This window comes from Amphiprion ocellaris, chromosome 22 (assembly GCF_022539595.1).
Source record: "Amphiprion ocellaris isolate individual 3 ecotype Okinawa chromosome 22, ASM2253959v1, whole genome shotgun sequence".
Classification (NCBI taxonomy): domain Eukaryota; kingdom Metazoa; phylum Chordata; class Actinopteri; family Pomacentridae; genus Amphiprion; species Amphiprion ocellaris.
This window is the reverse complement of record NC_072787.1, coordinates 21120419-21135395: the sequence shown is the minus strand read 5'-3', so window position 1 is coordinate 21135395 and position 14977 is coordinate 21120419. Positions and strand designations below refer to the sequence as shown.

The window sequence follows — 14977 nt, the reverse complement described above, 5'->3', positions numbered from 1 at the left end:
ACTTAAGTCAGCAGCTATAGCATAGACATGTATGACACAGATATGCAGCAGGGCGTGTCTTCCTGTGACACCTACAGAAGAATTCGGAAGACTTCCAAAAATTTTCCACTTCTCCAGCCTTCTTCAACCACTCTGCAGCGAGTGTGGCACCATGTTGTTGCAGGTCTGCTTTTGTAAGCACAGAATGTTTTTTCCTTTGGGTTGCCGTGAAGAGACATGCGAGGGCGGTGCTAGTACTTTTCCCACTCTGTCGTGCCAGCTTTTTTGGGTTGCCTCATCTCTCCAATGAGGCAATTTAAAGTTAGGCTTCACAAAAGAAGGTGCACTAACATCTAGAGGCTACCTGACAGCAGTGTCTGACCCCACAAGGTAAGGTTTTTCCTTTCTTCTTCGTGCTTTTTTTCTTTTTTTTTTACCCCTCCTGGGTGGAGAGTGGATTCTTCATAGAGCAGCCTCCACTCTGACACACTTCAGTAACAGAGATGTGATGTATTGTAGAAAGAGTTGACATACAGTGTGTTCTAGCAGTGCAGGGTTCAGTGAGTTGAGGGGTGGCGTCTTGTCCTGAAGTAACACTTTTTCCGTCAGTAACGTTTGAAACCAGGTTAACTTTGAGTGGATTTTAATGTGATTCAGTCTTCAGAATTGTCATTTTCAGAGTTCAGTTAGTTATTAGTGTATCTTCTTACTGTCCAGTTACCAAAAATCAGATGGCAGAAGAGAAAAAGGCAAAATAAACACTATAATCTGAGTCACCGCAATACACTTAATGAGCATCTGCAAGCGATTTGGGTACTTTGGATACATGCTGCTTACATGCAGAGATAGTACTGCATCATGAGAGACAGACCGCATGTAATAGAAATAACCCAAAACAGGAACGATGAAGAGAAGATACACATGCAATCTTTAGCTATCACCTAAAAACATATGGGCCAATGTATTCATAATCCAGCAATCTGATCTAATTACGACAGAGTGATATGACAAGTTTCGACAATCTGTTTCACACCCGTTGCACCCATAAGTTGTGGTTGTGATTTAGAACAATGTAGACCTGACAGGTCCCAGCTGGAGGGGAAGTCTTACGCAACATAGTCTGTCGTAAAAGAAGTGTGCAAATCTTGCAGGTTTGCGCTTTTTTGTTTGCCTCAAAAAGTCTGCGTAACTATTACCACCTTTACTACATGTCCTATGATTGCTTTTAGGAGCAATTGAATTCATTATGCTTTTTTGGTTTTACAGACTTTACCGTATCGACCTCTTATAGAAGCACAATGGAAGACCCCTGGCAGAAGGCATATGACTTTGCTGTGACAGTGGCGAGAAAAGCTGGGGAGGTAAGCCTTAGACATCAATTTCTTATTTCGTGTTTGTCTAGGGTATCCCTAAAAAGTGAGTATTTCTGTGTAGATTCTCAGTCATTCCAGTCATGGTGATCCTTGGTGCTAAAGTAGAAGGCTTGCTTTCGGTTCTTAAAGACGTTTCAGCTCTCTACCAAGAGGTCTCCTCAATTCTAACTGACGGGTTTGAAGTTCCTTGTATTTAAGGCCATCTGCAAGTTGTCAGTCGCCCAAAACTCACATGAATCAAAGCTTGTTTACGACTTGAAACTTACATGAATGAACATGTGAATAGTCATGTAACTACCTGGGAGGGATTCTATTGTATGCAGCTGATAGCTGCTATTATACACCTCCTCCCCCTGTTTAAAGATGGTTGTTCCCGTCTGACAGCTGGCTTCTTTCACTCCTCTCTCAAACCATCTATTGTCTCTGTCCAGATTGTGAACACTGATGTCCTCAAAGGAGCATCCATTACCCTTTAGATGCAGTTGGACTGCTGAGTTTGTCCTGAAGAGTTGGTTCTTTTGTGTTGCGTCCTGCGCTTGTGGAGCAGCTATTTAGTTTCCCTTATATATAGGTCTGTGCAGTCCTTGCTGCACTAGATTGGATGAACATTACTCAGCTTATAAAGTGGCTCCAGAGAGTGAACCAGTTTTTGTCAAAACAGTGTTGGTGGAAAGTTTATTTGGTAGATATTGTGATGGTCAGAATATAAAATAAGCCTTATTTTAGCAAGTTGATTAAGTAGAATTACCATGTCTTTATAATATTCCATTTAATCAGGTCATAAGGAAAGCTGGGGAGAGTGAAATCAAAGTCTCTACAAAGAGCTCCACGGTGGACCTTGTGACCAAGACCGATGAAAGGGTGGAGAAAATCATCATCGGGTCTCTTAAAGAGGAATTTGGAGAAGGCACACACTGGTGAGTGAGCCACGAACAGACACACACACACACACACACACACACACACACACACACACACACACATATATGTATGAATCTTTGTATCTTAATGTCATATCATGATAATCCTCAATGGCCCTTTGCTTCTTCTGTGCTGCAGTTTCATTGGGGAGGAGTCGGTCGCAAAGGGAGAGCCATGCATCTTGACTCATAAACCTACGTGGATCATAGACCCAGTGGACGGCACCACAAACTTTGTACACGGGTAAGATGTCAGGAGAACACAGTTTGATACACAATGCATGATTTTGCAGAGCATTTTGTTTCGATCAAACGCAACACTTTCCATTATACATCAAACTCATTAGTAAAGGAAGAAGCAGAAGAATTTGAATTTGTCTTCTAATTAGTTATCTTGTGTGGAAGCACAGTTTCACTGCATTGGCATGGATAGGATTTTTTATTGATGTGATTCTAGCAGAGACTGCTGGTTCCCCTCATCATGTCCACCAGCAGAATTACATAGAAGCGCTAGATTACAGATCAAAGACTTATACTATCTTCATTTACCTCTGCTACCTACCATGCATCTGTTATGCAGGGAAACCTTGGGTCTTGCATTATAACAATCCATATCATTCACCTGTCAGTGGTTTTAATATTGTGGATGGTTGCTTTTTACATCTCTCTGCATATTTTCAAGGTAACTTTACTAATGAGGCAGAGATTTGATCCCAAATATTAAAATGTGATCTATTTTGGACACTTCCTGTTGGCCTAGCATGGCAGGAATAGCTTGGGAAATATCCACCATGATCTCAAAGGTTAGATGAGAAGAAAGATACTGCCCACATATCTGAGACAGGAGACAGTTAGCTTAGCTTAGCATAAAGATTGAATTGTGGGGAAAACAACTAGCCAACAAAATCCACCTACCTGCACCTCTAAAGATCGCTAATTTGCGCTGTCTATATAATTTTTAATGTAAAAAATGACTTTAAAAGTGTGCTGTAGAAGTTTTTTTTTTTTTTTTTTAACAATTTTTTAACCTACTAATGCTAGGCTATGGTAAATGTCTCCCAATGCCAGCTGCATTACAGAGTTCACTCTAAAGACTCAATAAACAAGTGTACATGCAGTTTTAAAAGTCAAACTGTCCATTTAAAGATTTTGTAAATATAAGAAAGGTACCTTTTCTCGAATAAACTGATCTTATATACTTGGTACTACTTTCCTACAGATTCCCCTTTGTGGCTGTGTCTATTGCCTTTGCTGTCAACAAGCAGGTATGTAAAATTCTGATCGGAAATAGTGTTACAGTTAATAAGAGTAGCTTATACAAATTTAAAAGCTTAAAAATGACATCTGTTTGCAGCTGGAGTTTGGTGTGATATACAGCTGCTTGGAGGACAAGATGTATAAAGCGAGGAACGGGAAGGGAGCTTACTGCGATGACGAACTGATTCAGGTGTCTGATGTGAAAGGTACAGACACTGTGGTATAAAAAACATATACAGTACATATCAGTAAGAGACAAAAGACTGGAAACACTGCTAACTCCTTTTGGCTTGCTGTCATGACAGATATCAACAAGTCCATTATCATCTCTGAGCATGGGACTGACAGAAGCCCAGAAAAAGTGAAGAAGATCTTCTCCACCATGCAAAAGATCCTCTGCATCCCAGTGCACGGGTAGGTAGTCCTGCATTGCAGACATGACATTATTGCCATTATGCTGTGCAGAACCAAAATGCACTTACAACATTAATATTAAGACCAAATTAACGTGTTGGTTTTAAGTGTGTTGCTCAACAGCTAGTGTTCTGGAACTCGTCATAATAAAGTTTGTCTAAAGAAGGAGCTAAAAAAGCACATTTAGCTGCTACATTTTCCTGAGAAGGTAGATGCTTTACCTCTTTTTTGGTAGATATAAGAAGATATGTCGATCGTCTCTTTGGGTACAACAGCCAGCCAAAGAAGGCACAGTTTCTGTTGCTTTCTGAGCAACCTGAAATGTTTTTCCCCCTCTTCACTGCTTCTGTTATTGCCGTTTGTTCACTTTTGTATTCATCCATGTCTGAATGTTGTGTCCCTACAGACTTCGAGGGTCAGGAACAGCTGCCACTAACATGTGTCTGGTGGCAACCGGAGCAGTGGAGGCCTTTTTTGAGATCGGGATCCACTGCTGGGACATCGCTGCTGGAGCCGTTATAGTCAAGGAAGCAGGAGGAGTTCTTCTGGATGTTGACGGTACATATACTCTAAAATCTTCATCAGATCACAAAACAATCGCTAGTCATGCAGCTTATGTTGTTGTAAACAAATATATAATTAGTGAATATTAGTGTGGCTAAAAGCAGGGTGTGTTTTTTTTAAAACACTGGCTGCAGGTGAAGCAGCTCTTAATAAAGCCTTTGTTTGACAATGCAGGAGGACCGTTCGATCTGATGTCTCGGAGGATGGTTTCAGCAAACAATGAGGTTATTGCTAGGCGGATCATCAAGGAAATCGAAATATTCTCAGCGGAGAGGGATGATGCTCCAATCCAGAAGAAATGAGACGATTGTTAAACCCTGTTTACACTGAATGCACTGCAAAAGCATGAGAAAAGCTAAGTTTGTATGTTTTATGAATAAAGTCAAGGTGCTTAATCGTCATTTGTCATCTTAATTTGAACATTTGATCCAACAAGATATGTATTTGTTTGCCTCTATATCCATATACACATTTTGTTGGTAGAATATAACACAACTTTCAATTCTGCCACATCCCCTACTACCACAAGACGTCACCTGAGACTCCAACCTGGCCTGAAACTGAGTGGTTTTTGGTTGGATTTCTAATCAGAGAATTTGTTTCTCCTCCTGTCAGAAATGTGTAGTTATGTTGAGGATATGTGTGAAATTCAGTTAGAGTGATTTCCATCAGCGCTGACTTTACTCCCTGAAAACCAAAGCCCACTAGCTAAAAACTGCCCAAATGAGCGCTTTTATTAAAAAATCCCAGAAAGAATCATCAGATTTTGAGTAGTTTTCAACTGTCAGTAACCAAACCTAAGCTTTAAATTGTAATATTTTCATCAAATTGTCTTTAATTTAAAAATTTGCCAAAAATGAAACATTTCCACAAATCAGGTTCTGTAAAAAAACAAAAAAATCCGCACTTCTTTATACAACATTGAAGCCATAAGTGACTGAGATGCGACAGTTATGTGACAAAAAATCAGGAACTTTTCAGCGAAAGTAGGCTGAACTGCAGGGTGTGTTTATGTATTGCAGGTAGGACAGCATGGGCACAATTTCAAGATGCAAATAATAAGATATTGATAGTATGCAGAGTTACCATTTGCTCTGATTTTGACATCTGCGAGCACTTGAAACAATGCCTAACATGTGGATTCCTTCTTTTCATTATTTGGTAATATAACTAATTAAAGAAATTCAACTTTTATTCTTTTTTTGATGTTCCATTGCATTATAATCTTGTGCTGCACAAAACACATTTTTGATTTCTCTCTACACCTAATTATGGTTGTGTTGTTTCCACAGAGGTGCAGGATCCTACATTGCATTGAAAACTGAGCCCACAGAGAGGAAAAACGTGACAGCACCAAATAAAAATAATCCCTAGAATCAGCATGAAGTCGCTTTATAAACTCTGGTCTTGACATATAATTAACATACAGTTAACATGACATTGTTTTATAGCATTACTGCTGTTTATTTTATACGCTCATATTAACATTCACCACTAGAGGTCAATAATGCATCAGCAATTAGACGGCACCTTCAAGAAGCTCTTATTTTGCTTTGCTTGTTGCAGTATTTCTTAGAATTATTTAAAGTTACACTCTCACATGCTTTAGCAGAGATTGACAGCAGGCTCTGTGTCTTTGTGCTTTACAAACACCTTTTCTGGGCTTCATGATGAGAAAAAATTACCCCAACCCAGGGGATAAGGTCATATTTAACATCTGCGCTGCTTTCTTACATTTTGTCCTTCTTCTTTTTTTTTCTTAACCTGACCTGTAAATGAGCAACTGGCTTCGCGATCGGACACAAAAGACAGCGGTTTAGGAGCAAGCTGAGAGTGAAAAGCAGCAGCGATGGCGAATGGAACAAGACAAACAGCGGGAACAACAACAACAGCAGCAACAATAACAGCAGGAGGTTGGCTGGTGGTGGTGGTGGGGTGAGGGGTTTCTATGAACATGTTTACACTGCTGCCTTTGAAACATAAATAACTGCAGGTTCTGTGTATAATTATGACCGTCTATGTGCCAGAGCTGCACTGTATGATGAGGTGTGTGGTGATTTCACTCTTTCAGTAGCCAAACTCTAATTCTAGTCTTCTTTTCAGTCTCACGTGTAACATTAGGCTCTTTTTTCATCAAGCTGGCAAGGAAAAAAAGCATGTGTTTTGTGCAGAGGCAGATAATAGTTGTAAATACAGTGCCTTTTAACATTTGCTTGAACTTGCCCGAAGTAGCAGATGGCTGGAATTTGCCTTGTAGGGCAATACAGTAAATGCCACAGAGGTCAGAGAGCCACACGCAAGTTCAGAAAAGTCAATTTTGCATGTTTCCTTGAAACTCGGTTTTTTCCTCGCCCCGTGACCCTTTTATTAATCCAACGACATTTGACATATTGATAATTGAACAGTTTTTTTGGGTTGCTTTCAGCTACATCTGATGCCTAATAGTTTTGCAAAGTTGAATGTGAAATTTAAGAAGCTAATAAAACAAATATAACATCAAGTAGACAGTTAATCATATTTTTATCCAAAAAGTTTTAATATTTTGCTACACTTGGACTTTTAACCTCCCATTAAGCATCTGTGCGCATAATAAAAAGAATAATGAAGGATTTAAAGTAAACTTTAATGTAGTTGCAAGCACATTTTAAGACATTAATGTCTATAATTTGTCTGGTGTACAGAAAGATAGCGATCGGTTGTATTGTGTCAAGTCAATTTTAGCTTTTTCCAAAAAAGCAAATTTATTAATAATGTGACATATTTCAGATTTTGTCCATTGATGAGGGTCAAGGGATGCAAACGCTGGGAAAAATGTACTAACTGGACTTTGAGTTAAAAGTTGAGCTTATTTTTGAACACATTCAAAAAGGAACACTGGAGTAAACATGGAAAAAGTATCCATAGATCTTACACCTACACAAAAGAGTGTTATGAACCAGTGTTTACATGCTGCTCTTATATGTTGCACACCATAATATAATTGAAGATATTAATTTTCACCGCTAAAAATTCAAATTTACTGATTTCGATAAAGGTTTTAAGTTGCAAACATTATTATTAATGGGTTGCATTGATGTAATAATGTTGGTAATTGCCACAACTTAACATTGTGTGTAATTTAAACTCAAATTTCTGCATTTGTTGATTGAAAACTGAATTCAAGTTGAGGTAACTCAATGAAATTGGCTTGATAACCTTGTTTTTCTTCAACTTGAAGTCAGGATTTTGAACCCCCCCCCCCCCCACGACCGACTTAACACCGGAGCAACTTAACTATTTTAATTGTTACTTAAGTTTGTAATTGTGGTAATGAAGTACATAACACTTCAAAAAATCATTTCAAATAACATGGAAATACCGGTTGTAACAAGTTACTTTTTAGATGTGTGTTTATGCTACTAATTATTGAGTAAGTGGTAATTTAAAAAATGGAAGGAAATGCTAATCCTTTGAACTCAAAGTAGTTTGTTGGTTGAACATGATTTCATTGGAAGACATCATAACTCAAAAACTGTTTATTATCTTAGACTGCAGAAGAAGGTATTAAACATCTACAAAACAGTTAGTTCTTGCACCAAAAAATTAACAAATACCGAAAATTGTCCAGAGACTGTGACCTGGATGATGACCAATCAACAGACTGAAGCACAGCATATAAAAAAAAAATTAAGTATCAGAGAAGGAAGCTAAGCTAAAGAACACGTATGGACTGTCTGAGCAGGATTTAATTTTCATGTAAGCCTTATGTATATACGTCTTGAACCTGTTAAATTGTGATTATCTTGCTCTTGTGAAATAGATTTTCAAACTAAATGTAACTTTTCGTGGTTAAATGAAATAAAATACATCTGGTGTGACACTGGCAGGTTTCCAGTGGCTAACTGAGAGTAGTGTTGTCAAGTAAACATGCAGATATGAGGCAACGACAGAGCAAAGAAAAGGACCTATCAAACATGAAATGAAGATGCTTAAAAATATACACATAAAAATCTGAAGACAGCTAATAGAAATGAAACACAAGCCTGAACAGATGCTGAGAAAATGGGAACAGAGGCCTCATCTCTCTGGATTACAAGAACAACCATCTGTTGATGCACAGAGCTCGTGTCCATTAACTTTTCAAGATGTCACATTCAAAACTCCAATCATTAGCCCCATATTTTAATGCTTATGGAAAGTTTTCTACATAGAATTCACATCTTTAGGTGTTTTTTACACACAAATTTACCAAAAACAACGCAAGTAACTAACATGGAGTAATCCAAGTAAGTACCTTGTTGGTGTTTTGAGCTCCAAACTGAAGATCTTGTGGATCGAAATGTTACCTTAAAAGAGATTTGAGTGACTTATCTGAAGCCTCACATTGTGAAACCTTTTGTTTTGTGGTTAGGCATCAGGACACAAAGTTGGACACAACCCAGAAACATGGCAGTTAAGTTGGGCCACAAGTGTACAAGATAGTGTGAGCCAAAGGTTGACTTCAAGTTTTGAAGGCGGCTAAATGATCCCATAACAAAAACCATAACAAACCTCGTAAAGCACTGGAGCTTTATGAGGATAAAGGTGACATTAGCGCTGAAACTTAAAGCTATTTCCACTTTTAAGTAGTCCAATCCCCTGCAGAATACAAAGAAATTCACTGTATTGAGACTGAAAACAAGAAAAAGCAGTAAATTCAAGCATTGGAATGATCAAAATGATGCCATTGTTGCTTAAAAAAACATTTAAACAATCATTCAATTGTTAATGTGTTGACCAATTGATGATCTGACAAAGCATCTCAGCTCTGTCTTTGCAGCCGCCTCTGCATGCATCATCATGACAAGCAAAGAGGTTCTCACTTTGCAGATCCTCCATCATTTTTTCTGCTGTATTATACATATTTTTGTGTCATTTTTAGCGCTCCATTAAGGAAAGAGCTGTGTGCAGGTGGTGGCTTTAAAGAGGGCGAGATGTCAAAAAAAAGAGAGACGAGGTAAAGGGATAGTGGCTGACACAGGAGCCTGTCATCCGTCCATAAAGTTACTGTTAAGTGGCAATAACAACATGTTGAAGGAATACTTTTCATTCTCGTTGCATGTGCAGAAAGTGTCAAAATCACAGCCGTTTTAAGTTGAGTGCAGCACTCAATTCAAGACTCTTTTTTAAAAATGTGTCAGGCAGGATAATTTAACACTCGAGGTAAAATTATCCAAATAGCATCTCTTTCTTTTTCTTTGTGGAGGAAGAAATCATCCAATCTGCAGAAATGATGTATGATGTAACAGATTATACTGTGATTGTGCAGAGTGTGGACTGTACATTATGCTGTGCAATCAATAGAGCTGGAGGCGTGGGGGAAGGGATGGAGCAATGGCCCAAGATGGCACTGCGGCCTGATTTTTCCTAATTTCTTACAGTTAACGTCTAGAAATGCAGTGAAATTGAAGACAAGGAGAAAAAAAAGACCATCAGAAGCAGAAAAGCCTCCAGATATCCACTAAGAGTCCACCTTTTCTGGTTCACTAGAGCCAGAAACAAAGCAGGGCTGCATGAGATTGAGCCTGCAGATCCCGTGGGTCCGGCATATAAAAACCACAGTAATAAACAACAACAGCTCTGATCAAAATGGAAAAGGCAGGAACCCTTTAATTTACGCTTGTTACCATTAGCCGTCATCATTGGGTAATAGAGGCCTGCGGTTGCTTTAAATGCAGTGATAGCTGCCGTACGCAGCGCTGCACATGCAGTAATTCACAGTGCAGCTCAGCCCCTTGGTGATTCGTGTACACACTCTTTCTATTTCTGCGTTTTTTCACATCATCTTCTTCTTTTTGTTGGTCCGTTTAAGTCATGTTATGCAAAACATCTGAAGCAAAGCCAAAGAAATTAGCTTGTCCTGGCTGGCAGCCATATTGACTTGGGGGGCTTCCGGTCCCAGTTGTTTTTGATGCACTATTACGCTAATATTTAAAAAAAAAAAAAAGTTGAGGCACGTTTCATGAAAGCCGAACTTATGCTTTCTGTCTGGAAGCGGGTCGATGCTCGTAACCCTCCTTGAGGAAATGAGGCGGACATTGTAATGAAATCTGAAAAGTTTTATGAGATGCAACGCGTGAGGTGTGTCTATCAAAAAGCTGCTAGAAAGCGGCGAATCGATACATATTAACATCAAACCTTGCTCACAGATATAGACAAAAATCAATGGTGATAATCCTAAGTAATAGCCCCTGAAGCCGCTCTTACATTTATTTTAACTGACTTTTTTTTTGTCCCAGCGAGGTTTTCCTTGACATATTAATTGCTTGCCTAAGTGCTCTATTTTCTGAGCACTTTGATTAATCTTCTTTGTCTTGTCTGTCCATCATTATTGATCCATTAAACACGCTCTTAATCTTTTGCTTTTTAAAACCACAGATTTAATTGTGCCTCCCCCCCGTTGAAGCTCCATCCTTCCTCGCCGGCCGCTCGCCACCTGTCCTGATGTGTTACAGTCTGAGGAGTTTTTTAGTGCAAGCGCAGCAGTCTGGGGCCGTATGTACACGGTGCCAGTAAATTACCCTTCCTCCTGCAGCGTGGCGCCCCCCGTAAAGCACCGCTCCATCGCCACCGGGCTCTCTCGGTGTCATTCAAGATGTTTGAGATGTGCGAATGAGGAATCAATACCCCTCCCTGGTGCTTGTGTAGGCGTCGGCAATTAGCAGTTCCAGCCTCAGATCGGTGGCAGATGGATCAAACTGCAGTGGGGAAGAGGTTTCCTATTAGTTGGTAATTTGACAAATAACCATGCAGAAATGTGCCAGCCTCACCTTGCACTTTGGCACGGGTAATCGCAGAGGAGGGGCCACATCTCATCAAAGTTTTGAACTCCAGAATGGGAAAGTTAAAGGGAGAAGTCAGGTGAGAGTCAATATTTTCTTGCTCGATACTTTCTGACTGGATATTTTTGTTGCTCATAAACATGATTTTCAAAGGGATGTTGTGGAGGACTTTGACAGAAAATGTCACAGAGGGTCGTTCTGCTGCACAAAAATGGACTTTTACATCTCTGATTGATGTTGACGATCCTTTTCACCAGACTGAAAACAGTTCCCCCCTTGCAAAATGCACTTTCACTGCTGTTTCAGTAACTTTTCCTGCACTGTGTGAAAGAGCGTGCGTGGGGGCTGCTTCAGCAAATTATTTAGCCCTTTATTTTTAAAAAATAAATGAAAGCACATCTTTTGCAGGAATAAACTGAACTGAGAGGCAGCCTGAAGAAGTCAATCAGGAGTTTCTAACCTCCCCTGTCAGTCACAAATCTTTAGTTTTACATTTTCTAAAAAGGAGGATTCTCACCAAAAGATGCTTCTGATTATTTATCTTGGGAGCAATAAGCAGCCTTTTGTAGACTCAGTATATTGTTTTAACCTTATTTTTGCTCCCGTTTATTCTGTATCTGACGCCGACGAACCAAACTGCATTGATGTCAAACATAAAGCAGCTTGTTTGTTGGTGAACATCTGCTGTAAAAGTGGGAATTTATCCACGAATTAAAATAAAATCTTGTTTGAGAGAACTAAAAATGTGCTGTTTTGGAAAAGCCTTGCAGAAAAATTAAAGTTATGACACTGAAATGTGTACAACCAAACTACTGAAGGATTTTATGGGTTGGAAGACCAAGAACACACAGACATAAGACATGTATTAATGTCAAATAAAGGAAGATAAATTCAACGTTACAAATTATATTTGGCACCTTTTGGCATTTAAATGCATTTTCAGGTTTTTCCTGGAGGTATGCATGGATGTTTTTCTGCAAACAGCAATGCGTTAAAAGAGTGAAAGGCACAGCTGCTCCAGCGCTTTATGCCATCAAGAGTTGTTAACCTCCCTTCTCTTCAATAAATCTGCGTTGCAATTTCAAAACCCAGAGACTGTCCTCCAGAGATGCTTCTGGTTATTCATCTGCGGAATAATAAGCGAAACGATGACACGTTTCCAGGGTCGGAAGCTGGTTTTAGCTTTGTTATTCAAACCACTTTCTAGATTTTTCTCACATTTCTGTTGCCATTCTACATAAAGCGGCTTATTTGACTGCATTTTTAAAATTTTTTTCAAATGGTTTGGAATTTTTTCAAAAAAGGAGGTCAAGTAGCCACTCATCCATTCATCTCGTCACAACAGCATGTCTTGTGGGTGAGACAACCGGCTAGACCGTCACCTTGTGTCACCTGTATGGTCTGAAAGCAGCTTCGTCCTCCTATGTGACTGAATGTAGGAGGGGAAGCACGAGGGGTTGATTACGCACGGGGAGTGACCACGGCTCGGCGGCAGGGCGACCCCGAAGGCGAAGCGTTGGAGCATTTGAATAATCTATCGCACCAACTCACACATTTGCATATCTGGGCACTTCCAAGTCACTGGGGCACTATGATTCACTTCCCTCTGCCACACTGTGTTGCTACTAGTATGAAAACAGGATGGATATTAAGCTTGTTTGAATGCAAGTCCCCTCATGAATCTTTAAGGATGTGTAATAAAGGGGTTTGGAAAAAAACAACAACAAAACAACCAAGAAAAAAAAAAGCGACGCCGTCAGACTGCACAATTATTTTCATTCTGGAAGTTTTGTCCACGAGGAGGTACCTGACAGGGGCTCTAAATTGTTAAAGGAGACTGACACGGGTGTGAATTTAACAATTGCCAGTTGGAGTGTAAAGAGAGGTTGTGTGGTGTGCAGTGAAGCAGCCCCTCCATGCCCCCTGCCTCTTACCCACCTCTCATGGATCCTGTAATGGATACAGCCTCTGAAGGATTTAAGGATGGCCGGGCAGCTCACCTGCTAAAATACAGCTCTGCACGTGAGTCTGGCAAACTTTAACAAAGCGTGGTTTTTTTCCTGCTGCGAGCAAATGATCCGAGGGGTTATTTCTTGTTGTTGTGCCGCGTTGTACACATGCAATGGCGAATAATTAAATCTGACCTTTTGTGATGTTTTGACGGCTCTTCTGCCGCGTATTTAAAGCGCTTTCTTAATGAGTGTGGAGTGTTCGGGCACTGATATCCACTAGCGCGCCGCTCCAAATCAACAGAAAGGCAAAAGGGGAACACTGTGTAGTCATGCACTCACCGCCGAGGTTATTGTGAGGATTGTCTAGGAAGAAGAAGGAGAGCACAGAGGAGCTACAGGAATGAAAGATGTTAGTCTGCCAGTTTGTCACAAAAGCAGTGTGCGCCTGTGTGATAGACTGGCAGACCGTACTAGCTCGGTATCCTTGGGGACACTGTTGTAGAGTCACATTCTTATTTTCTTTTTTTGAGAAGCTCCTCTCATTTTCTGAAGCAGAGAAAGAGAGAGAGAAGCCACTGGTTCGGTGTCTTGCAGGAGACATGCTTAAGGCTTGTTAGGCTGCTTGTGTCTGTGAAGGTTTGTGGCCTGAGTCGGACAGACAAGTCCACAATCAACTATTATGACACGGAGGATGACAAAAGAAGAAGAAAAAAACACGTCTCGCCGGATGGATCCTCTCGACGGTGTTTGAGTGTATTTGAAGAGCTGCTCGGAAAACTTTTGTATAATGACATCGAGCAAAAAGCATCAGGACAGAGCCGGAGGTGAAAATAGGAGCTGCGGCGTCACATTTTCAAACTCGACACCGTGGGTAGTCAAATCAATTCCAGCCAAGGTTTTTTTTTTTTTTTTTTTTTTTTTAACAGGCTGGAATCAAACCTCAGACACAGATGGCTTTGCAATCTGTAGAGCAGATTTGAATAAGCAAACTCATATTCCTGTATGGTCAGAGGATTTAAATATAAATACTTATTTTTACAATTTGCAAAAGCTCAACCACAATGTGAAAGAATAACTCGTGTTCAGTATAGAATCAGGGGCTACAAAATAAACAAGCATCCAGAAATGACATGCAAATAAAGGCATTGACACGCTGCTTTAACAGCATCCACTCCGGAGTGGAGTTTAGAACCAGGCTTTAGGGATTTCCTCTAATTCAGCTACAGGAGCATTAGTGAGGTCCAGCGCTGATTATTGGCTGGCTTCCTCCCAGAGGTGTCGGATGGGGTTGAGGTCAGAACTCTGTGAGGCCAGTCCGATTCTTTCACTCCACTTCTGGATTCTTCGAGTTAGCGCTCTGTGCATTTTCTGTGTTAAAAATGGCTTTCACAGTTACATTGTAAAAGATTCTGTTTTTGAAACGTTTGCCTGCGTTGGAAAAGAGCAGTAAAAACATATAGAATATGTGGGAAAAGAGATCATAGCCATTGTTTCTGATGACTGCAGCCATGCATCTTGGCTGCTCTCCACCAGCTTCTGACATTGTTCTGCTGCCACAGCAGCCCATTCCTGTTGCACTAATTCAAACTAATTTGCTTTGTTTTTGGGCTTGTGGTTCTCCATTTTGCGTTTGATGATTTTCCACAAGTTTTCAATTGGATTTAGATCTGGTGATTGAGCAGGCCAAGGCAGGGTTCCAATGTTCTGGTTCTCCATCC

General features: G+C 40.1%; 1 protein-coding gene across 1 annotated transcript; it reads left to right on the top strand.

The window, feature by feature from the left end:
- The first annotated feature begins 182 nt into the window (after positions 1-182).
- Positions 183-4908, top strand: LOC111587682 (inositol monophosphatase 1-like). Its single transcript, XM_023297747.3, has 9 exons — positions 183-369; positions 1246-1340; positions 2130-2269; positions 2412-2516; positions 3492-3537; positions 3627-3735; positions 3835-3943; positions 4350-4501; positions 4682-4908. Exons 2-9 carry the CDS (start codon positions 1278-1280, stop codon positions 4807-4809), a joined length of 852 nt encoding a protein of 283 aa, XP_023153515.2. The 5' UTR covers positions 183-369; positions 1246-1277; the 3' UTR covers positions 4810-4908.
- The last annotated feature ends 10069 nt before the right edge of the window (positions 4909-14977 follow it).

What these genes read in the sequence shown, in the direction of transcription:
- LOC111587682 (XM_023297747.3), top strand. Translation starts at nt 1,278, where the DNA reads ATGGAAGACCCCTGGCAGAAGGCATATGACTTTGCTGTGACAGTGGCG. An exon ending in TGGCGAGAAAAGCTGGGGAG is followed by an intron (nt 1,341 to 2,129) that starts GTAAGCCTTAGA and finishes CCATTTAATCAG; the next exon opens with GTCATAAGGAAAGCTGGGGA. An exon ending in TCAGGTGTCTGATGTGAAAG is followed by an intron (nt 3,736 to 3,834) that starts GTACAGACACTG and finishes CTGTCATGACAG; the next exon opens with ATATCAACAAGTCCATTATC.